Below are 26,175 nucleotides of genomic sequence, written 5' to 3'. Positions count from 1 at the left end.
GAGGGAGAATTAGTGCTAATGTGAGGTCCTGGGGGGGTGGTGGGGGGGGGTACAGAGCTCTGACCGCTGGATTTCACCTTCTCTGCAGCTACGTTTTCCGATTCAGGCCGAAGTGGAATCTGTGTTGAATAGTGAGTTTAAAGCCAAACACTCAAGACATGTACAAATACGCGGCTCGTGTTTTTCTGTCTGTCTGCTGTTTAAGCAATTTACTGACTGCTTCGTGCATGTCCGCCACTGTTATCTTCATATTCTGATTTTATTGGACATTTTGAAAAACATTCACTCTCAACAACCAATTCACCACATTTGTTTTACTTGTACGAGAGAGGAGACCGCCACCGACCACAACCGTCTCCAACAGGGAGCTAATTTAACGACAGCATCCAAGTGCTCATACAAAACCACCAGCTCTGCTGCAGATGCTTTTGTGAATTGCTTGCAACATAAATTCATCGCTCACAAATCATAAGTCACTGATTTATGTAATAATTACAGTCAAAACCGATCTACGAGAAAAACACTGGCAGAGATACTGGAGGTTGTTTTTCATGGCGGTGAGCACCACGCTGTCTGTGTGACAGAAGGACCACGAGTCTGAAGTTAAACGGTCCCTTACTGCCTCGCTGCCCTCTGCTGTGCTACTGTAGCATCATGCTGACTTACAGCCTGTCAGGTTTTACACCGTGCACACCCAGTGTCTCCAGGCTGGAGTCACTGAGCCGCATCTCCACATTAAAGCTCCCGTATCTTACATTTCTCCAGTGTTTGATTTTGAAGTGTTGATCCAGAAGAAGATATATTTGTGGTTTTAAAGAACCAAAAACCATCTCAGTGTAGTTTTACATCTCCTCTCTCAGGCTTCTCTCTGGAGCTCTAGTAACAACAGGTCTGTGAGCCAATCAGAAGAGAGGAGGCTCTGAGCCTCTCTTCTGATTGGCTGACTGTTTTCTGAGCGATCCAATAAAAATAAAGCAGATTTCAGGTAAAACACTCAGAGAAACCAAATCCTGCAAGGTTTGGATGGTGGGTCCAGGTGGGCGGGGCTTGGTGACTGCTTTGTTGTGACATCACAAAGTTCCAGAAGCCCTGACGGCTGGTTTTAAGGCTCAGTTTCTGAATACAGGCTGTGTGCATTTCTCTGTGGACTGAGGCGTTGATACTTTCACAGTATTAATATAGAACCTGGACCTGATCTATAATCAATCAACACATGGAAACTTCACTTCACTTTATATAAGATGGGACCTTGAATCAAGTCCGGTGTTCCCACAGATTCAGCTGGCAGTGACGGCCCTTTAGTTAAAGTGGGAGCAAATCTGAATGCAAGTTCTGTACGCTGCGATAACTGAGGAGGAAAGTGAAGGTGGAAAGACTCCAGCTGCTCTTTTACACGGGACGGCCTCCAGCTCTCCAACACACTATGGGGGATATTTTTGGGGGGGATTTGCAGCACTGAGGCTTTGGCATTTAAAGTGGAAGAAAAGTGACACAGCTGAAACTTCTGAGTTAGGGCTCATGCAAGACATATTTTAAAGTCGCTCTGTAACTTTTGAAGGAAGAAATAAGTCACTTTTACACATGAGTTGAATTAATGAGCAATAAAACGCAGCCTCGCTCAGTTCAACACACTCTGAGTTTTTTTTGCTGCTGCAGCCTAACTTTAAAAAGATGTGGCTGTGTTAGTTAATCTTGTTTTTCTACGCTTGTGTCACTGTGACGCTACAACTTATAATCTGCCATTAGCTTTGGCCACAGTGGCCGCTGTTTAGCAAACCAAACACACACACACACACACACAATAGCTGCCACACCTGATTTATCACAGCAGCAGAGGAAACTGTCTGAAATGTAATGTCTGGGAAAAGCGGAGCTGCAGTTTCTGTTTCAAGGAGAGAGACGAAGATTTTTACCAAGAATCTGCCACACTGATGTTTCGTTGACTTGACAACAACAGACCGTCGAACAAACATTCCCCTCACATCCATCTTTCCTCCGGCGCGACGTTCCAGGCCCAATATTCCCAGTTCAGCAGCACGACTCTCCTTCTCCTGTTTCTTTTGTACAACACGTGTCAAAACAGCCCGACTTCAGCTCATAATTAACTTGCACTTTATGCAAAATGAGATGAACCTGCAACCGGTCTCATTTGCACCTGGAAAGTTTTGCACGTGTCACACTGATCTGAATCACATGGCGCTCAGAGCATCAGACCTGCTCTGGTTCAGGCAGGTTGCACTGTGTTACACGCTGTAAGTCGCAGCTGCTGCCACCGATACCTGATCTGAAGTACTGGTTTAAACTCGACACTGATTCCTTTTCTCTGCTGTTTGTAAAAACGCTTTAGAAGAAGCAGCTCGTCTGGTCAGCCACGGCTCGTCTTCACTTCTGGATCAACGCGCTCTCTCTGCCTCAAAGGGAAACGCTGCGAATACTGGGCCAGATTTTGCTCTCCAGTGTGAGAGCAGATGCAAAATTCCACGTGCACGGACATTTGCTGCGGCTTGCCAAGTGGAAGGCTATTCCCGAGACGCCCCGCTCTCATTCTGATACAGCTGAAGGGCAAAAACATAATCCCGTGCCAACTCCAGCCTGGAAACCATTCTCGATTGTATGTGCTCTCTCCCCTCATCTCCGCGCTGTGGAGACCTGCGCATGAAGAGCGCACCGTGAACTGTGGGGCAGACGGATCGATTACACACCAGAATCTACCTTTTAATATTTCATCGTGAACTCACCGAGAAGCTAATTCATGCTGATGAACACGGCTCCTGTAACACAGCAGTAATAATCTTTAAATATCTGTACCTCGCTCAGTCGCTCGGTCAGTGACGCTCTGACAGTGAACCACAACATTTCAGCTGATCACTACACTACTACACACTAATTCACTACCAGAGACTCCTGAACACTGTCACCTTGTCTTCACTTTGTCGTTTGATTCCTATTATAAAAATATTGTAATATTGAACTTCTGGTGTGATTTGATGCTATGTTTTCCATGTGTGTGTTTTTTCAGACCTCATCTCCAAACCCGTGTGTTGAGCCTGAGGACAGAGAGCGGCCCAGACTCTCCACCTGGTTTATAGCGACCTGTCCCTGGGAACTTACGGATGATCCATGTCCAAACTCTCTGTCAGTGTGTCAGACACCAGCACGACTCTTTCTACTCAGCGGTAGATGTGAGTTTTGGCGCCACGCTGGCAGTGGGCTGAGCTGGTCTCAGGATTCAGGCGGAGGTGGACGTGAGACCTTTAATTAAGAAATCAAGACGCTGATGACGACTGAAGGGAGATCTCCCTCACGCTCCGTCACACGCACATTATTTTCAGTTTCAGCTTTTATGCGTTTCTCTTCCTGTTTCATCTGACTTGCTTGTTTTATTCATTTTCTACATCTCCCTTTTCTTTCTGTGTCTCTCTCCTCTCATCTCCCTCCTTCTCACATCACACGTGCATTCATTTCTGTGTGAGGTCTGAATCATCAGACGAATATTTCTACTTTTTCACAGCCGAGTCCCAGAGGAGGGTTACTGAATAAAACAACAAAAGCAAAGTGGTAACTTGACAGTTTTCCGCTCACTCTCCTCCCCTTCAACTCTCAAACACAAACTTCTGGTTTGTTGCTGAGGTCGTTCATTTGTGTGACTGTCTCCGTCTGTATTAATCTGCCTCGTGTTTGCCGTGCGGGGTGTGGGGTTGTCGGACAGGTGTGCTCACCTCTGAGCGGCGATTTCATGGCAGCCTCCACCATGCCGACAAGCAGCTGGAGACTCTTGGGGTCCTGGGCGAGGCCGGAGGCGAACGCTGCCAGGGCGTCGGCATGTCGACCCAGGTACTGCAGTGCAACCCCCTGACGAAAGTAGGCCTGCGGGGAGAGGAAGAACGGGACATGAGCTGCTGGAGGTTCGACATTTCCCCCGGATTCACAAGCATCTGTTATTGGTTAATAACAAACTGGAGGAGGTGAAAGCCACACAACTGAAAACATTAGAAGGCCATTGCACTCGAGTGTGAGTCACACCTGCAGAGCACTTATACAGCATGTGTTCACACACACACACGCACACACACACACACACACACACACACACACACACACACACACACACGCACACACACACAGTGCACACTTCATTAGGACCCCTCGTGCATGTCACAGCAAGATTAAAGACAATGAATCATGACATCAAATTCGTGAAGAGGATCGAGCAGAAGACACACACACACACGCACACACACACACGCACACACACACACTGCCGACCAGACTGTAACCTAATTGTCTTGTCTCTCTCTCTCTTCCCCTTCATTTCTCCCCTTTTTCTTTCTCATTCATCACCCCCCCCCCCCCCGTTAAGAATAATCTGTCGTGACAGTGAATGGATGAAGACAAAGAGGAGAGGAATTAGATTACATGGCAGCTCCTGTCCCGCCTGCCACTTTGTGCACCCACACCGTCTTTGTCCTGCCCTCGTCCTCAGACAGCTTCATTGAAAACGGCGGGAGCGGCGGGGTCACGGCTAATCTAATGCATTAAGCCTGTAGTCGCCGGCGTGTTGGTTGTTGCTGCAGAATGTGGACGGGGCGCGGTGTCACTTCACTGTTGATTAACACAAAGTGGGATAAATGGTCTGTAATTACAGCTGGAGCCAGAACCCTTAAAACACACGTCACAAAAACAGAAAGAAGAAGCCTGGAATCAGTCAACGCTACGATGATAATATAACATATAATAATCTTTATTTACGGAGCAATTTCACAACCCAGAGTGCAAAGAGCTTCAAGCAAGGCTGCACATTAAAATCAGCTAATTATAAAATGGATCTAACGAAGTGGCTCATATGATAAAAAGCACAGGGAGGATTTCAGTAACGTAAACAGGATCAACTCTGAAAGTGTGTTGTGACTGCACACGCTCCGTCCTCTCTGGTTTCAAACTACTTCTCATCAACTCAGCAGAGAGCGAGGCCACAAAGAGCCTCAACAACAATCAATACGATCTTCAAATCTGTTTCTACAAACACTGAGAGGCAAGACAGTGAATCAATGCAGAAAATGTCAGGTTCAGGCGAGTTAAAAAGAAAATATGTTTAAAATCGTCTCTGTGAGAAGGAAACAAGCATGTGGTGAAATCCGTCTTGTGATGTTCATTCATTCATCATTCATTCATTCATTCATTAGCCACACTGCTTATCCTTTAGCATCATGGGGGGGATAAACTGGATTTATCACTAATTTTGACACTTTATGGGCTGAAATATGTGACGGCGATTCTGTTTTAGCTCTGGAGGCTGATGCCAAGTGTCCATGCTGAGGAGAGAGAGACAGCAGCCTGCCCTCTGACCCTCATCCAGACTGGAGGGGAGAGCAGCAGGCCTGGACTGGGACGAGGAGCTGGGCTGGTAGCTGGGGCGACATATGGACGCCCCACCTGTCCGCCTACCTCTACTTAGCACGGCCGCTCAAATCTGTCACCGTCACACTGATTTGGCTGCTGCAGCGTTTCTCATTTCAGCGCGCGTGTCCCGCTCTCGACAACAATCTGCTCTTACCTTGATTGGAGGATAATTTCAGTCTGATGAGGACGATGATACCAGAGCAGGAAGAGTTATAATCATAGAACAGCAGCTATTATCGCTGCACGACCGTGTGTGTGTGTGTGTGAACGTACAGCACAATAGGTGAGGCTGAGTCCTGTGTGTGTGTATAGATGTGTGCAGGTAAGTGTGTGTGTGTGTGTGTCAGGGCTGTAAACATGCCAGAGCCAGACAGAAAGTGACAGCAGGAAGAGTCTGCCTCCACCACCACCTCCAGCCTCCCGCTCACACACATCCTGCCTATTAGCTCAGTCTGGCTACGCTGCCCTGCTAAGCACATACAGGAGGTACGGTCCAGACACACACACACACACACACACACACACACACACACACACACACACACACACACACACACACACACACACACACACACACACACACACACACTCTGTCTCTTGTTTTCCTTCCTCTGTGTGACTCTCAGCGGCGTTCTGGAGCATCTCAGAGAAATCTTCTCAGATTAAAGCGTCTCCTCGCCGACCGCCGGGTGTCGCGTCTGGCTCGTCTGGTTTGCAGGTATTTTAACTGCGATTCCCAGGCGAGCTCTCGTCAACGTTACCTGACAGGTGTGTGTCAGGTAACGTGAAGCGATCAATAAAAGGGCCCAGACTAATCCTGCCTGTGTGTGTGTGTGTGTGTGTGTGTGTGTGTGTGTGTGTGTGTGATTGTACCTACAGTATTTGTGTGTATTTATTCTCTCTAACAACATGAGTAGGAGCCCTGGGAGTTCTGGGGACTCGGCCTGTGGAGAAATGAAGCCACTGTAATTTATATTTTTATAAAAATATAAATATATATATTTATATTTTTATAACAGCGATTTGTGAGTTGACAATGTGTAAACAATGTGACGGTGGAAAAGGCATCAGTCATCGTGATGAACCTGCAGAGAATCATCCACTGAATCTGCAGCTTCTGCTTCATTCTCAGCCGAGCGTTGTTTACAGCCGCAGCAGGCAGATGTTTTCAGAGAAACAGCTGTAAAAAAACAAAAAAACACTGTCCAGTAGGAGGAACTAGAGTCACCGCCTCGTGGTTTTACGCCGCCGCCAACCGGCCACGTTACAGGAAACATGGTCGCAATCTCCTTCCTGTGTTACAGCGCTGAATGATAATCAAAGGTGATTTTTTTTGAACATTATGATGTCACAGTGAAGTTTGACCTTTGACCTTTTGGATATAAAATGTCATCACTTTATCCTTACCGAGTTCAACTGTGTCATAATTAGCATATATGTTTTTCTCAAGGTCACTGTGACCTTGAACTTTGACCTTTGACCACCAAATTCTAATCAGTTCATCCTCGAGTCCAAATGAACGTTTGTGCCAAATTTGAAGAAGTTCCCTCAAAGCGTCACTGACGTATCACGTCAGCCATGAAAGTCCACACGGAGTATTTCTCAGATGTGGAAGTGAGAGGTGAAGTCAGAGGACGACCAAGACATTAGGATTCATCCTCTGAGGAACATGAATGTCCGGCGTTTGAGAGAGAGACATACTGGCACAGAGAGAGAGAGAGAGAGAGAGAGAGAGAGAGAGAGAGAGAGAGAGAGAGAGAGAGAGAGAGGTGTATACGTTGGTGTGTCAGAGCAAAGGATGCACACCGGATGAACAGATGCTTCAATTACTGCTCGTAACTCACATTAATCGAGAACAGATGGCAACACAAGTGGCGGGAGAGAGAGAGAGGGAGACAGAGAGAGAGAGAGAGAGAGAGAGAGAGAGATAGAGAGAGTGGATCACACAAACCAGACGTGATGGAGATTGATGTCTTAGCAAATCAGAGAATCTGCCTCAAAACGCACGGATGAAACCTTCACTCCCGTTTCACCCGGAGACAAAGTGGATTGAACCTTATTATTATTTCGGCGGGTTGATTGCGGCGACGCCGTCTTCGCGCGGTTTAGAGGACGTGGAAGACGGAGACGTGGCCTCTGGTTATTTATTAGAGGAGGAGGAGGGAGAGGAGCTCCCTGACACACCTGGCAGACTGGAGCCAACAAACACAGCAAACAATAAACAGCGAACCGTCTCCAGAATCATAATAATCGCCAAATGAATATCAGTGTGTTCAGAGCGAAGCGTCACACATTTCTTCCTTTAGGAGCCAGATCTGGTTGGAATCGTTCACGACTGATTCGCAGGGATCGTCCAATTCATTATATCCGGGGTCTTATTTTAGTCTTGGCCGTCGTTTCTGTCGGTTTTAGAACCTTCCTGATTTAATTGGTGTACGATCTGGGAAAATCACAACACTGCTTAAAAGACAAGGCGAGGGCATGAAACACAATTAGGCAAGTTACACACAAGTCAAAAGTTTAGCCCGATCATAATTACTCTGGTGCACAAACTGAGATGTCAGAGAGGTCCGTGTGCTCACACATCACAGTCACAGCGGTTCGTTCATTTGTCCAATCACAACAGGTCTATTATTAAGCTCCATGTTGTGGCTGTTTCAACAATGTCTGTTCGTTTTGACGGAGACTGTTATCAGGTTACATCTCAGTCTGGTCCTTTACAGACCTGATGTTGAATTACAAAGTAAAAAGCCTGGTTTGCAGATGAGAAATATATCCACCTGAGATCAGACAGGACTCATCTTTAGTGTTGATAAAACATATCTTAAAACAATCTTTTACTGGAAAGCTTTTATGAATGTTTGGTTTGTTGTTGTGTTTTATTCTCCCATGATACAATCAGTATTTTCATGTAACTTAACGTCTGTTTTATGATGCGTTTGTTTTTCTAATTCCCCTTTTTTCTTTCTGTGAAGCACTTTGTAACTTTGTTGAAAAAAGCACAATATAAATTAAGTTTATTATTATATATTATATAATTCTAGCACTTAAAACCAGAATAATAGCAAATATAAACAGTCCACCTCTAATAAACTATTCAACATACACATAAAGTCAATAATAAAATTAATTATTTACACTCCAGCCAACATTAGCCAAAACATTGTTAACTCTATCATTAAAGTTAACAATGTTAACTTATTCTTTTCTATTGTAAAGAGTTTGAATACTGGGACAGTAAAGCACAAATCTAACTTCAGTGTTGCATGTGTTTTTCTTCTATAATAACATGTAAACAGGTTAATGTATGAATGAGTAAGATTTACATAACTGTAATATAATACCAGATCTAACTACATCTACTCTGTGAGAACAACGCTGTTTGTTTATTTCCATGTTTTCTACACGCATCATTAATTAAGACTTCCAGCCTGGGACCTGTTAGCTTTAGCATCAGCCTATTAGCATATAAACAAACATTATTTTTTTTTATAAAGTTCAGTTTCCAAAACTACAAAAAAAAAAACTGTAAAGAACTGGACTTTTCCTTTAAAGATCTACCAGCGGAGGGACGATCGCCTGCGTTGAACGTCGGGGGGTCGGAGAGGCTGCTGAGAAACGGAGGCTTCATTCTGCCAAGTCGATGCCCCACTTACCCCACAGTTGGTGATATAACGACACGCTGTGTGAGCGGTGAGCTGTTTGCTGTAAACCTCGGAGGGTGAGATCATTATTTAAGAGCCCGAGAGGGTCTGAGGGAGTCATTAAAAACAGCAATCTGTATTGTGAGGATGCCTCTTTGTAGAATTTAACGTGCTTTATTATCAGCGTAAAGTTTGATCAAACCCAGTGAATCCAAACCAGCAGACCCTCTACAGCAGCGTGCACACTTACTCACAGTCTGGGAATTAACAGCCCCCCCCCCCCCACCCTTCATCTCGCGGGGCAACGTGATTCAAACAGGTTCTTCTAATAGACCCGTCGGCCTGTAAAGCACTGTGGCGCAGACATAATGCTGCTGAGCAAGCATCCTCACAGAAAACTGGAAACACATCATCCAACACAAATCAGAACCAAACAGGCGCTCAGGCCGTTCGTTAAAATAAAAAAACCTCATTTGAACCTGTCGAACTGAGTGGATACGCAGGAGGAAACGGTGAAGCGTGGGTGATAAAGACCGGGAGGCAACTGATTCAGCGCGACCACGTGTGCAGAGAGGCACTGAGCGGCGGACGACACACTTTAACACGCTTCGCTCGAGCGAAAACACCAACAGAAGAACGTAAAAATGTTTTGTATTATCAGAAAACTGTACTTAAAGTATCGAGAGTAAAAGTACTCGTTAAACAGGAAAACATCCCCTGTGACCGAGTACTTGTATATCTGACATCATTAGATCGTTAACACTGATGCATCAAAGCTCCAGCAGCATTTTACTGTTGTAGCTGCTCCAGGTGGAGCTGCTTTAACTGCTCTATATACAGTTTGATAGTTTGGTCCAGTGGTTCCCAACCTAGAGGTCGGGCCCCTCCAAAGGGTCACGAGGTGAAGCTCAGGGGTCCAGAGATGATTAATGAGAGAGGAAAAAAGTAAATAATGTGTTTTCTAGTAGCTATTTTTTTTAAATATAATACTGTTAATCAGTTTGAGGAGAGGTCTTTGTATTTTTGCTGTTTGTTTACATTAAGTCATGTGTCTCTCACCTGAACCTTAAACCAAGTCTCAAACTGCTGGACCCCACAAGTAGAGTAGAACAAGGACACACACACACACACACACACACACACACACACACCAACTGTTCCCCGGTTAATCTGCATGAATATTTATCATTGTCTCACTGGGACACTAGCTAAGATGCAATAATTGAGTTGGAGTGGCCATAACCAGTGTTTCCAGTGGGACCAATAAAGATGTTACACGACCAGCTGTGGGCTCTCTCTCACACAGACGTGCAGAGCCGGGGCTAATAGCTTCACAAGTCTGTGTATCGCGGTGTGTGTTTAACTCAGACGACTGGAAACACTGCAGAGGCCGAGGTGCGTTCAAGGCCTCGAGTTTCACTAATCAAGGACAGAGATGAGGGTGCGTCTCTTCTGCATGTGCTTTCCTGGGTCTGTATTGATGTCAGTGCATCTAAAGTGTGTGTACCATATGCAGGGTCATCCCTGAGCCCCCCCACCACCACCCCCCAAGCCATCGTATGTTGAGGGACCACAGGATTTATCTGGAGCCAACAGATCAGGCGTTGCCGTCTGTCTGCGGTAACCAGACCACAGCAGCGCCGCAGCGTAAAGCTGAGCTCCGCCTGCATTAGTTGAACAACACGGGCCATTAACTGTATTCAGCGTTCACCGGACACGACGGGGCAGAGCGGCAGCGCTTTACAGTAATGTTACCAGTGTTCGCACATGAAACAGTTGTCAGGGTGTAATTCCAACAAAGCTTTACACCCTCTGCCCCCCCCCCTCCCCCCCCCGAGGAAAATACTGGTTATAATATCATTAGAAAATTTGGTTTATTAGGTTGATTTTTTTATTGATCTAAAAATAACAGATCATTAATTTGTTTATTACTGTTTTGATCCCCTGATGAAATACACTGAAATAAACTCCAGTCCAGCAGATAAGTTCCAGTAAAACAGCAACTTGTCATTTTTACACATGAGGTTTTTGTAGAGATTTAACTTCTTAATGAGCTTTAAAGGTGCTGATAGACAGAGTCAGGTTGGCTATTTATCCCCATTTCTAGCCCCTTTTAGCTAACTGTTTTGGTTTTATGACCTGCACACGTTACACCAAAATCAGCAGGTATGAGGAGGTTTTGAAAACGTGTGTAAACCTGCTAAAAAAAGGTGTTTGACTCCTTTTACACACCCTGCAGAGTTTGCCTGAGAGGACACACACAACAGCAACGGAGCAATGTCATCACATGCAGTTACAGAGCATACACACACACACACACACACACACACACACACACACACACACACACACACACACACACACACACACACACAGGGGAGAGAGAGTGAGCTGTACAGACTCATGTCAGTGTCTGAGCCTCCCGTTGAGACGCTTCGGTTGCTGATTGTGTTTTTTAAAAGTTATTCCAGTTCTGCCGCTTCACTCTTTCATCCCTGAGCGCAGAGTAGCTGCGGTGCTTCTGGTTTAACAGCACCACGCTGGACAGTGTTTGTGCTCTGAGATGATAAATACCAGCGTCTACAGAAGATTCATTCGACCCGGGAGTGAACGCAGATCGTGCCCTTTTCCACTGCCAACAAAAGCCAGATGTTAGCGAGTGTTAGCCGGGGTTTTACTGTATGATTCAGACAACAAGGTTTCCAGACACAAACAAAGTGATGCTGGGAAAAATATCTGTCTGTTTAGCTCCAACAGAAGCAGATCCTTTTTTCAGGAGTTGGTGGAGACTAAATAAGAGCTAGCGTTTACAGCTACTGTGCGGCTGGATACACAATAATGTTGCTGTGTCTTCTCTGTGGATGCTATTTAATGAATGAGCGTGACTTACTTTGGAAAACAAACTCACTGTGGGGTCATTCTCTATTTCGGTCAAGCACAGAGGACGAAAGTACACAACGTGACTGTGTTTGAGTGTAAGTCACAAGTGTAAGAGAGGTTTTCAGTCTCCCTTTGAAATGTGATGTGTGGAGGTCGATGTAAAGGGCCAGCTGACGCATCGTTCTCTCTTTATCTCCTCTTAAAGAACTCAGACCTTCACTTCACCGCAGCTGTTCAAACACACCGTCCTCCGCTTCCAGCCGTGGCTCTCCATCGGCTTGTAGTCAACGCGATTTCCATCTTGAAAATACAAACACACCGCGAGTGTTGTTTTGCTCCGAGCGCATTTTATCACGCCGCAAGTCTGTGTGGATAACCTGAGCGGGACGTCGGTGCAGACATTTAACCTTGGCGTACACACTGAATTACTCCGAAACCGAGAGCCCTAAATTAAAGAAAGCATTTTCTCTGTCACACACACACACACACACACACACACACACACACACACAACACACACACACACACAAGTAGACCTAGTTAACCTCTACGCACAGGGTTTATTCCCCAGCTGACCAAAAGCAATTCCCTTTTCTTCGCTCTCTGCTCTACTTTATCTGTAGACCCAGATCCTGAGTCATTCCCTCGACCCTTTCATGTATGTGAATACACTTATCTTCGGCCATCTTTGGGACCATCTACTTCTCTCTATACTACACACACACACACACACACACACACACACACACACACACACACACACACACAAACACATAAACACACTCGCACTGCGGCACATACGAGAAAAATATGCATAAAGGGGACGCGGGGAGAAGAGGAGGACAAGTGGCCTTCTGATCCTGTTAACTGCAGTACAGCAGAGGGGTCTGCTTCTCTTACACTGGGTAATTAGGCTGTCACTCAACCGGCTGCTGCTGTGTGTGTGTGTGTGCGTGCATGTGCTTGTGATCGTTTGATTGCCTATGTGACCTCTGACCACAAGGGAGTAGGAGTACCTGCTGGGAAAAGAGGAGGGGGGGTGGGGGGGGGTAAGACTGATAGACCGGTTCACGTGGAGACAGAGGAGAAAAATTAGAGGAATATAGGTTGATATAAATTAAGTCTGCGACTACAAATCAAACCCTGTTTCAAAAGATATTCAGTGTACGATGATAGAAAATAAAGAAAAGCAGGAAATCTTCATATTTCAGAGGCTGAAACCGGAATATTTTTGATTGAAATATTTACTGAAATAATTAATCTGCAGACTATTTTGCAGCTGTAATATAAAATGACACCCTGTGCTTATTAGCAATAAACACTCGGGTTATTATTGAGCTCCCAATCCCGGTTCATGCCTCATTTTTATGTGATGACATTTCTGTCATGGTTGTATTAGCGAGGAGATTCACCGCTTGAATGTAGTGCACATCATTTTTCCCTCCAAGGTGCGTCAACAAATAAAGTAAAAGAAAAAAGCTTTTAAAAATAATAAGAAAGTGTCAGAAATACACAAACACAGTGATGGTGAGGAGGAACAAATGCTCTCTCCCTCTTCGCCTTCACAAGATAAACGATATGAATTCCTTCTTCAACTCATGCTGCGAAGGTGACGTGTTGAACTTCATGTGTTGTGGCGTTTGTGTCCACCTGCTGAGTGTAAGTTTAATATTTCCTCTCTTTTAGCTCTGTTTTTGGTCTCCTCCGGCTCCTGAGGGAAACTTCTGGCTATTCAGCTGCTAAATGTGTCGCTCTGTTCAAAACTGTCTGGCTGCTCAAAACAATGAGCTGCAGGTGGTAAAAAGCTGCAGTCAGGTGATAATTCTGTACGTTCATCACTTTAAGAAAGCTCTTTCACACTCCACATAGTTATTTCATCCTTTATAAACATCAAAATTTCAATTATGAATCTCTTAAGGGTTTAACACCTGTTAGTTTTTAACTTAATTTAATGTCTTCTTAAATCTAGTGTCCCCTGCAGCGGCATTTTAGCTATTCAAAATAAACTAGTGTGTCCTCTAACAGTCTGAAAGAAGACGGGTTTGTGATAAACATGTTTTTCATTTAAAAACAAAGGTGTATCTAAAAGGGAGAAAATCATTATCTCAAATCTGAGCGGATAAAATCCTGATTCTGACGATAATCACGCAGCCCTGGTGCTTCGTTTGTTTTTATCCCCCGTACTTTTACACCTCGGCTTCCTTCTCCTCCTTTACTGTTAAACCTCTAACGCCGAAGCGGCGAGCAGGGTCAACACCCCCTCCATCTCCCTCTCGGCGGCGCGCCGTCTTAATTAGAGCCAAATCATCCAGGGAGAGACGAGGAGAGAGGTGGAGGACGGGAGGGAAGAGAGACGGCGGAGCAAACTGAGACCAGTGATTACACAGGGGAAGGCAGTTCCCACTCACAGTGAATCAGGGCAAGGAGAGAGCACACTCCAATGATTCCCTACAAAAGCTAATTAGACCCTCTCTCTGTTTCAGATCCGGCCCGATCGGGCTCACAGGTTGTGATGAAGCAGCGGCCACGCACACGCAGCATTTAGTCATTAATCTGTCGTGCGTTTGGTCTTTCAACGTCCTTGTTACCTGGGAGCACGTTCCTGTTTCCAGCAGCTTCGCTCGCCCTGATACAGATAAACAGATTTTATTTTCCTGTGCTCCCATCGTGCATGTGTGTTTTTCCTCCAGTGTAATTGATTCATTGACAGCTCTTTTATTCAGCCTGACTAATCCAGTTAAAAGGATTATCAGCGTAGAATACAGCAGATGTTAGCGGAAGGGCATTAATGCAGAAATACATACTTTTTATTTCCAATTGACCGTCCGTTAAACCCCGGTGATTGTCAAATCACAGCTCAGTGATTACTACGCACAGCAGGTCTGTCAAGCTTTGCATTCTCCACATGTCGAGGTGGGGGTGTAGTGACACAGATACTCATTAAATAAAGAGATTTCTAAAACTAGAACCAGCTAAATTAGTTTATGAGCTTTCAGGTTACAGTAAAACCAGGACACCCACTGTATGTTCCAACAGGATTTGAAGGCGGTTTTCTGGATGCTATCACAGTTTAGCACAGCTACATTTTAAACTGCAGCAACGCCAGCTAACATCACCCGAAGCAGTATTACATTTACCAAACACACCGTTTAGTCCTCGTCTTAAAAAGGCCTTTTCTCTTGTGTAAGCTAAGCAGCCAGTGCTGTGTCTTTATTTCTATGTCTTCTTTAAAAAGACTTGGGACCTGTTAGCTTCACTCTTTTAGCACAATATCGTTTATATGGCTATCAAGGAGTTAAAAACCTTAGAGTTTTAAAACAAGTCAGCTGGAAACATTAAAAGGTCAGAAGAACTAACAAAGCTACGTTAGCTTAAAGGAGCTATTTGTGACTTTTGGAAACATAGCTAACGTTAGCATCTAGCATTAGCATCTAGAAGAAACTTTACGAGTTTAGCATCAAACTTCACTCTTTTATTCACCAGGAGCTGTCTCAGGCAGCGGAAAGCAACCCTCTTGATTATTTTATTCTGCAGAAGTTAGCATGCTAACCAGCTAGCTCCAGCCCGGTCTGACTGCATTGTCACTTTTCCGATACCGAGTCACCGTAACGTCCACTCTGCCATGAGGAAGTGACACTGCTCAGGGGAGAAGCAGGTCGTGACCTCTTGTAATGTAAACACAATGATGGCTGAAGCAGCTCTTGGCGAGACTGGTGACAGCTGATAATGCTAACACTGGCTATGTAGCGATAGCAAAACTGACACATAGCTCGATTAAATAGCTGCCTTTGATTATCTGTTCTCTTCTGTATAAAATCAAGTACATTTTCAAAGACTTTTGGTGGTTTATCTGCCGCAGTTATCGTCTCAAACTGCATATGTGCCATGTGAGAATGGGAAGCTTGACAGGCGTGATGACAGGCTTCTTCTTTGCCATTTTAATGGAAAAATGGGACATAATATGTATGTGAGGACGGAGTAAACCTGGTTACAGAGGGTATTAATGGCTTTTGAAAAGGTGACAAAACCTTTACAGACCTGTCAGCTCGCACAGTCTCTCACATGACGCCGACAAAGCTGGAGTCTGCATTCTTTTGCAGATGCTTTCTCTCGTTTGACATTTCCTTCTTTCTCACACATTTTTCTCTCTCCTCCGCACATCCTCTCATAAAACCCCTCTCTCTCTAACCTTTAGGAGAAAAACACTGAGGCTGCGACTGATGAGGCAACAAAACCTCATTTTGAACAGGAAGCTGTGGAAACTCGTACTATCAGTCGGTTTTGATGGTGAAGCAGCAAAAGATTTCATTATTAACCGAGCCTTTGAATCCCCGGCGCTCCTCTTGATCATGAATCGCTCTCATTTCCCTCAGTCTTTCCCCCCTCATGAGGAAGCTGTGTTTTGATCAGTATTTCAACCTTGTGGTTTTTATTTTTTTGTTATACTGCGTGTCTGAAACATCCTCCATCTGAATGCAAACGTTGACATTTGAATAAAATATTTCAACAACTATTAGTTGGATGGCCATGAAACATATTCGTGTTCTCCTCAGGAAGAATTACGAATTAATTTAACTTTCATCTGGAGCCATCAACATTTCAAATTTTAATTTTGTCCCCTACTCACTTACTACATACCAGCACTAAATGTTTGGTGCTAATTAGTATATAACAGCGACTATACTTACTTTTACTTGTTAGCATCGTCATTGTTAGCATGTTAGCATGCTGATGTTAGCATTTGGTAAAAGCTGCACAGTCTAACAGACTTTTCAAACTGAAACGGGGGCAGCAGAGTTTCCCAAAAGTCTCTGTTTTAGGATCTCGCTAAAGGATGCAAACGTAGCAAAAGTGATGGTTATAAAACTGGGTGATCGACAGAGCCGTCGCCGATAGCTCACACCTTTGGCAATGACAAGGTGATATTTGTTATTCCATTAATGTATTTTTTATTATAAGTAATTATTATTATCCTTATTTGTAGTATTAAATTCATATTAAATTTAGTTTGCCATGCCATAGTTTCACATATACAACCACATATAACTGACAACATCGATACACACACACACACACACACACACACACACTCCGACCAGCTGAATGTCACTGAACAGCTGTTTCTCCTTCCCCTGATGGCTTAGAGTGATTATCGTGAATGTTCTCATTATTAAATGTAAATAATTCATGCTTTATTTGTGATGACAATTTAGTTTTATAATGGCCATAAAATGTATTTATTATCTCGCTGTCATCACTCAGGGAATCAGAGAAAGAGCTGGACACACTTGTTTACATCACATCGGCTATTGATAATTCTGCAGGGTGACGATGGGACGATCTGTCTCTGACCTTAATGTGGCCTTAGCGTCAGTAGCACTGACACTTTCCCTGACAGACACCGGCACTGAGCAAATTAACCAAATAAAAGCCAAACGCTTTATTTCCGCCTCTATGGATATCATGTTAATTAGCTGCAGCTGATTTTATCTGCCGATGATGATGTTTTCATTTTAACTCGCAAAAAAGATTAAAATGCGAAGCACACTGAAATTATTCTGCATTAATCTTTGCTGATAATAAGAGAGATGAAAAGTTTGATCAGAAAAGTCTTAAGTGTTTGAGCAAATGAACAAATTTGTATCATGAGCACGACGCACAACTTAATGTGTCATAAAAACAATACAGGCGCAACCCACAACGACAAATAGGGAGAGAGAAAGAGAGAGAAAAATACACAGAAAAAGACAAAAGGGGAGATGGATTCAGGTAATCCAAACACTATTTACATTCTGTTCCTCTAATAAAAGCTCCATTATTCTGCAGGAGATCGCTCAGGTACGGCCGTGCATCTGGTGAAGAAGTGCACATCCTGCTGCTGTTGTCACACAATAATTATTAATGACACCGATAGTACACTTCCCTTTCTCCTCTCTGCCTCCATGTTTCCTATATGTGCCCTGTGCCCTGCTCCCCCCCCCCCCCCCCCCTTCATTCTTTCATTAACTCTCTGGTCTCATCAGTAAGCATGGCCCACTTTAGTCTCAATTTAGACGAGCTGCTTCTATATGAGCCAGCCAGTGAATTGTGATGTCACGCCCATTGTCTGCCAATTACAATTCAATTTAGCAGAAGAAACGCTCTGGAATGTGATTATAGGCAATAGATGGTGTGTGTGTGTGTGTGTGTGTGTGTGTGTGTGTGTGTGCACGGCAGGGAGAAGGAGGCAGAAAGTCTTAGCGAGCACTCATCGTACGGAGAGATTTGTGATGTTTTCCACCTTTCACTCAGCACTTTCATATTCTGAAGTGGCTTCCAGTCCGCCTTCCCTCCTCCCAGTCCTCCGGAGACCTTCCACAGTCAGTTGGCTTAGCTTTTTCAGACAGCGTGACATTTGCACCTCCCCACTGCCTCGCTAAGCCGCAGCAATGAATACAGCAGGCAGCAACACACACAACATCCTGTACACACACACACACACACACGACTGTAGCTGCAAGACCAGAAGAGGAGAGTGTGATTCTGTTTTGAAACCTGTCTGCGTTTTATGTAAATACGTCATATTTTCAATAGCTTTTTTAATCTGAATTATTAACAGCATCAACATTCCTCCTCTCCTCCGCCGCTCCCGCTTTGCTCTCCGGTTAACTGTGAGTCAAACTGCAGCAAATGATGACTCAATACAGATTACTACAACGAAAAAAAAAAACCTGGAGTAACAGCTGCTTGTGAAATGACTGTACCTCAGAAGAAACTGATTCACACACGCGTGATATCACTCCACCGCAATCCAACATTTTAAAATCGGGTGTTTACAACCTTTTCTGTGACTTGGCGCTGAACACTGAGTCAGATTCTCACGACAAGTGACGGTTTCCAACATGAACACAAAGTTCAGACAGTATTTTCTTTTTTTAAATTTCACATGAGATTATTTCTGGATTTGTGTTTTTGTCTGAGCTTTTCTCACGGGTTTGGTAAGTTGTTTACTTTTGCTGCCGGGCAACTGGCGATCAACTGTGATCAATCCACAACCACACAATCCTGATTGATCAGATTTTAAGGCACTAAACTTCTTAATAAACAATAATCAAAGAAGCTGATTTAGACACTTATATTAATTATTATATTTCATGGGCATTAAAGAATAACTCAACATCCCGTGACCTCCGGTGACCTCTCACCTTGCTGCAGTGAGGTACACTATTACATCACTGCTGGGCGTGGCTACAGGTGGGAAATAACACCTGATCTCACTCTCAAATCAACTGGTAAGCCTTTTGATGCTACATTAGATATTACACTAAATAAATAAAAGTTATTACTATTGTCTGATGCTTGTTGCAGTGATATTAAATTATTAAAGCTGCTATAATCAATGCTTTTACACTAACTGGCTCAAGTGACGATATGTAATGTGTAAAGAGTCGCTCCTAGTGACGAGCTCACTGATGTGATGAGGATGTTTGCAGCAAAACAAGCTCTAAAAATAAAGTGTCAACTGCAAACAAGGTTGCTATAACGACTGGAGAGGTGATGATGCGTCTGTTTCGTGTTTGTGCCCAAAATGGCAAAAAAAAAAAACACATGGAAAAAGCTTTAAATCCCACAGGTACACACACACACCTGTAACGACACGTCACCGTGAATGTTTCTGACTTCAACAGTTTTCATTGATCTGAAAAAATCATTCACTGGAAACATTTTAAGTTTGATTTGAAAAGTTAAAAAATGCAATTATAAAGTTTAACACTGAAGTTTCAAAGGCCCCAAAGAAACAAACTGTCACATTAACGTTTCGTCGTCTGCTTCAAAAGCCTCGTTTGTTTTTCAGCGAGACGCGATTTTCAGAGACGGAAAAAAACCAAAAACAATCAGAATCTGAAACTTCAGCCGACGTCAGGGTTGATAAAAATCTGTTTCTACACAGCTGCTTTTCAACAATCAGAAAGCTGTTTTCAGAGGTTGAAACAGTAATTTAGTGTGGATCAGGTCAGAACACACACACACACACACACACTCACACACACACACACACACACACACACACACAGGAATAGTGGTGTCCCTCCACTGTTGGGTCAGCTCCACTGAGACTTGAAGCAGGTATGATCGCCTCACTATAAATAGGTTCAACTCCTAAACACACACACACACACACACACACACACACACACACACACACACACACACACACACACACACACACACACTGTGCCTGTTTCTCCCATCACAGAACAGACCAGTCTTTCCCCTCCGTCTCCCTCTTTCACCTTCTCCTCTGCTACCTCCCTCCCTCTCTCCCTCCCTCCCCCCTTTTAGCACAGTCACTTTCTCCCTCTCACTCCATCAGGTAACAGAGACCTTGACTGTTGGCGCCTCTCCAGTGTCTCTTTGTGATCAGACGTCCAGTCTTTGAATCTGCGCGTACATCTGGAGATGTGCTCACTCGGCCTCAATCAGCCATGTTCTTTGTGTTCAGTGTGTGTGTGTGTGTGTGTGTGTGTGTGTGTGTGTGTGTGTGGGTGTGTGTGTGTCGGGCAAACAGAGGAGCGATGGCTTGGAAACACATGTAAGGCAAAGTGAACGATGGAGAAGATAAAGTACAGACACACAGGAGAGGATGACGGAGAAGGTGGGAGCAACTGTCCATTGTAATTACTGTCTGTAATATGATCAGGTCTGATAACACTTTGTCTCTGATGTAGAGATTTCAGAGAAGTTAATGATGAGACGTGACTCCACACAAACAGACGCTCGAGGCGACGCCAGACTGAGACAAAGACGCAGCCGTAGCTGAAAATTTGTGTTTATCCTGCGGCGCCGCAACTCCACTTCATAAACTCTCAGAGAAGAAGAAGAAGAAGAAGAAGAAGAAGAAGAAGAAGAAAAGTAGAGACACTGGAGGAAAAGAGGAGAAAAACACTGGAGCTCCTGTTGAGGTTTGAGATCCGTTAAAGACTGAGCTTACACACACACACACACACACACACACACACACACACGTACCCTGCTAACTAGCTACATCTAACATCTGTACAGCCGGCGTGTAAAAATCAGACTTCACAAACAGATTTGCGTGAATAACACACGGTGAAAACAGCTTTAACAGAAACCATCTCAAACACAGGAAGTAGTTTCCGTCTGAATCGCCGCAGCTTCTGTAGCAACGTGCACAGCAGCAGCTGCACAGCGACTGTTCGCCACAACATGTTATTTTCTGGAGCCTCGTCTTCGTGTGAATGTACATGAACCCGCATTAACGCACGAATAGAGCAGGTAAGACTTTGTTCGGACGGACTCTAGCATGGCGTCGTTTCAACAAGGAACCCAAAGCATTCTGGGCCGTCCTGTGAAAAAAAGTTGAACTTACAATAAGTTTTATGACAACAAGGTGCAATGTAATTCGTCCCGACGCTGTATTGAACCTCTCAGCCCACTGTGTTCTGTCAGTGTAGTTACATTCACACTCATTTTGTTTTTGTGTCCGGCTGCAAGACAAAGTGTTTGAGATGATTTCTGGTACAATTCAAACTTTTTGGAAAGTTGTTGCTCTTTGCTGCGACTGATGTCGCTCTAACCGGAGTGCACATCTCCAAAATTTTTACAAGGGACGACAGAAATCCAACAAGTCCAAATCCAAGGTCAAAAAAAAAAAATCCAGCGCAGATAATCGTGAAGGTGAAGCTCAAACAACACGAACACAAAACACTGGGCAGGAGCCTTTAGGTGTGTCGCACCGACAGAGTAATGACTGCGTCTTATCTTTAACTCCAGCGCCACACAGCTCATTTAAATAAAACATTTAATAACAAAGGAGTGCATGCTCTCGCTCTTCTCTCTGCCCCCGACTGCTTAAATCCCATTTGTTTTCCTATGAGGCACCAAACATCGAGTACAACACTAAGCTGCTCACACATACGCATGAATACAAGTATTCCCCCACCTGAGGCTGTTCGGGGACACGAGCAGCACAGGTACAAGAGTCACATTTATTCACTGTGACCAGGGGCACGCTGATGAGGCAATTTTCTGGGTTAAAGGAAAAAATAAAAAAAGGTTCCCACCTAATGATCACAAAGAGCTGCATCACTTTTTAAAAACAGTCTTGTGTGGTGGTGTTTTTTCTCTCAATGAAAGCAGAAACTGCTCTGCCGCTCGAAGGAAGCCCGGCAGAAACAGGTTTTAAACACATCCACAGATAGAGTGAGTCATTACAGACAGATGAAGTGAGACCAGGCTGATGTTACCGCACATCTGTTCTGGTTCAGTGGGTGTAAAGTACAGCAGAGGCTGCGTGGTGATGTGTGACAGCGATATCTCATTCAAACGGGGTTAAAAGACGAACGTGAAGACGAAAAGGCAAGAGAACACACCGAGCAGACGAGGAGGAGGAGGAGGAGGAAGAGGAGTAGGAGGAAGAGGAAGAGGAGGAGGAGTTGTAATGGTGGAGGTGATGTGAGAGAGTGCAGTCACGCATGGTCCTCCTCTTGTCTATATTCAGCTTACATAAAAGAAAAACTATTTTATCCTCCTCCTCCTCCTTCTCTCCAGAGAGTGATGAAAGGATGAAGGGAGGAGCAGCAGAAACGAGAAGAGAGGTTGAGGAGAGAAAGAAAGAGTCCAACATCATCATCATCATCATCGTCCTTGGGACAGATTAGGGTTCAGTAAGAGACGGTATCTCTACGAACAGTCGTGATGATAGGCGTGAAATAAATGGAGAGGTAGATCAAGAAGAAAGAGAAAGAGAGAGAGAGAGTGAGAATTAAAAAATGCCCTGAGGATACTGGAGCTGTGCAGCTCCATCAACATGACGAGCTCCTGGTGGAGCGTTGTCCTCTCAGCCCCAAGATGCACTGCGGCTCAGGGGGAGGCGGCGAGGGAGGGAGAGAGAGAGAGAGAGAGAGAGAGAGAGAGAGAGAGAGAGAGAGAGAGAGAGAGTAGGCTTGGTCAGCACTGAGGGAATTCCTTTATGCAAAACCATTTTCTGCTTCTAAAATTGAGAAGGAGCAGAGAGAAGCCGCTCTCTCCATCACCGAACGCAAACTTCACATTCACATTTCAGTTCCAGTCACCAGGCGTCCATCGAGACGACCGTCACCAGTCTGCATTAAATATCACAGAGATAAATATAAGAGTTAAGGGCCTGAAGTGGACACCAACAACTCCTCGTTATATTCCACGTTTAAAAACAGCACGCAGCACAGAGACAGATCCTCTGCATAATAAATCTAATAGTTGTTACTCCGGTCATGTGATTTAGTTTCTGTACAGGTGACAGTTTTCCCCAGGACGTCCACACACTGTAAACGTCTGTATGTGAATGAACAGAAGAGACGGTCAGTGTCTCAGGGATCTGAAAACCATGTTGATGGGACATTCGGAGCCTTAGCCACTCTTCTGATCTGAGCAGCTGCTTGACAATAAAGGCCTCGCGCCCGTTCACCTGTGGAGAGCTTTTAATGTGAAACAGCAACAGCAGAAACTAAACACGGCTTCAACTCAGCGGAGAGGGATCAGAGAAAGCGAGGGAGACATGGTTTGGTTAGAGGGAGCAGACTGACCCTGGTTGTGTTTACCACAGGTCAGTGTGATGATCCATCTGCTGTGCGCTCTGCAGGTGAGGCCGTAATGCATGTACCCACAGTTTGCCACGACTCGGCTCCATTAAATTACACCTGAGCCTCAATTCTCCTCCACATGTAATAGTGTTTACATTCTGCAGAAGCTGCACCAGGAAACGGTGACCGAAGAGCAGGAAACACTCCGTACACGGTCGACTGCAGACATCGCTAATGAATGAAATGTGCTTCTGTAGTTTATTAAGTGAAGAGAAACGAAGGACTGTCACTGGAAAGAGTACGTTGTGCTGTTTCCAAGAGCATGTGTGTGAAATGTGTTGCTCTCTCCGGCTTGACTGAGGACAAGAGGGAGACTTTTTATGTCTGTATTCTTAATCGAGTCCAAAGTGTTAAATGGGATCACAGTCGTGTTTTAAATAGCTGCAAACTCCCTGGAACATGAAGGGAGTGTCGTGAAGAGGAAAATGTCCTCTGGGTTTTCATCATCATACGGTGCAACATAATGACACTCAAACAACACCTCCAGACTCGTAGCCTGCAGAGCATCTTTCCTCTGGATTACAGAAGAATGTGGTGATTATTTGGTGGACACATTCAAACAATGTGTCTGACTGAGCCCTCGTGCAAAGAGGGGCTTTAGATGGAGGGTAAGTCTTAAATCAGAGGCAGGAGTGTAGCTTTAAGCGGCTTAGCTGCATTGTAAGTAAACACATTACACCCAGTGCATTGCCAATCTGACCGACTAGAATAGAATATGAAATGTTTCTTGAACTCCTGCCGGGTAAATAGCAATGCCTCAGAGAGAGAGAGAGAGAGGGAGAGAGAGAGAGAGAGAGAGAGGGAGAGAAAAACACAAAGAAATTTCTCATTTCATTCACTGAAAAAATAAAACCAGGGAGTGAACCTACAGTTCTGCTGCTGAGCCCCAGAAACCAACACGTATAACTCCCCTGAAACAACATGCTGATGAAACTAATATCTAATACACCTCTGGATCAGCTCCAAGTATAAACAGATATAACACACTTCACACATATGTCCTAAGGCTCACACACAAATATCAGCCCAGTCAGAGCTCTCTCAAATCTCAACCACCATATAACATCAACATCTTCCTCACCCAACCCCGTCTCCTAGAAATGATGTCACCGCTCGTTTGTTGTGTCTAATAAGTTTTGAGGGAAATGTAATTGCTGCCAGGATTATGTAGAAACAATCAGCGTTCTCGTGAGCGCCGCGTTCTCTCTACGGCAGTCTGACAGCGTCGTAACGAGGCAGCTGGACTCTGACAGCGGAGACCAGGGTTCATGGTTTCTGTTAAATGTTGACACGTTAAACGACTCGAGTCACCAAACACCTCGATCTTTTCCTAACCTGAACCGAGTGGTACCGAGTACCGTGATAAATGTTAATCACACTCAAGCCGAGCAGAAATACTGTGAACATTTAGCAGACATGTTTTGACTTGTTTTGCATGCGTACATAAACATAAAGACACAAGTTTCCAGGTTACCAGGCCTCATCCCTTAAAAACATCCTCATTACGTTTCCTTTTAAGTGGATTTAATGCCGCGAATGAGAAGAACACGAACATAAACTGAACCGAAACGTCACGTTGTCGCCAGAGAAGCGAAACAATGAGCTGAAAGATGCTAAAACTCTTCAGTGAGGGGTGATCGTTATAATCTGTTGGGTTTGATCTTTCACGTTACACAAACTTATTTAACCCCATTGTTAGTTTGAAAATATTGATTAGTGCAGCTTTAAGAGAGTCTTAAACAACTAAGTTTGGAACAAACCACCTACATCCATAATATTCACTGATATTTCCATGTTGGATTAAGACTATATGGGTCAAGGAGGGATAAATAGTCATAAATCAGGTACTAATGAGGACAAATATGAGCATGCATCGCACACCTGCTCATTAGAGAAGAAACTCCAGAGTATATGAAAATGTAATTGAGGCCATCTAATGGCACGCTTCGTGTTGCCAGCTGTATTCATAAGGAAAATCATTAAGGCAGATACAGCGAACCCACTCCGCCTCCTTTCACCTCGCCACTCTTTCATCCCTCTCTCACTCCTCCTCTCCCTGCGTTAAGATAACAGCGACAGATTTTAGTTCAGGTTCAAATTGGTCCCGTGGCTGGACACATTCACAGATCAGCCAGGGTGATAAGATCCCTGAGCGTCGGCGTTTTACATATTCTTCATATTTTTTCCATATTCCTACATTTTATTTCTTTTTTCTTTTCTTTTCTTTTTCCCTGACTTCTAGAGACTTTCACACCAAGCCTTCTCTCTCTCTCTAGTCCTGTTATGTTTCTCTGCTTCTGTTCTGATTTTCCTTTCATTTCATTCTTCAGATAAGACGACCCAGAAGCTCGAGCTCGCACAAGCAAATTGTGTGTGTAAAAAGGCGTCTGCACGAGTGTGTGTTTTTCTGCGCACGAGCATCGGCTCTAATTTGTGGCACACTGCGATGAGCAGAAAGGGAATATTGATTTTATGGCATCTTATCATTAAATACCATTGTGATTCTCTCTTCTTTCCATAAGAAAATAAAATGTGCATGTGTCTCCATTTTGAGGCTTCAAAATAAAAGCACCCCCAACGCTGCTTCAACATGAGCTCTTATAAATATTCATCCTCGCAACAACTGT

The 26,175-nt window shown here is 44.3% G+C and overlaps 1 protein-coding gene across 3 annotated transcripts in view; it reads right to left on the bottom strand.

The window, feature by feature from the left end:
* ttc28 (tetratricopeptide repeat domain 28) overlaps positions 1-26,175 on the bottom strand; it is a 108,360-nt gene that overhangs the window by 44,459 nt on the left and 37,726 nt on the right. For all 3 annotated transcript variants that reach the window (XM_056403631.1, XM_056403632.1, XM_056403633.1), the window contains one exon: positions 3,720-3,867. In XM_056403631.1, the coding sequence (XP_056259606.1) occupies positions 3,720-3,867 (148 nt within the window). The remainder of the gene's footprint in view (positions 1-3,719; positions 3,868-26,175) is intronic.

This window comes from Seriola aureovittata, chromosome 18 (assembly GCF_021018895.1).
Source record: "Seriola aureovittata isolate HTS-2021-v1 ecotype China chromosome 18, ASM2101889v1, whole genome shotgun sequence".
NCBI classification, from domain to species: Eukaryota; Metazoa; Chordata; class Actinopteri; order Carangiformes; family Carangidae; genus Seriola; species Seriola aureovittata.
This window is presented reverse-complemented; position numbering and strand designations above follow the sequence as displayed.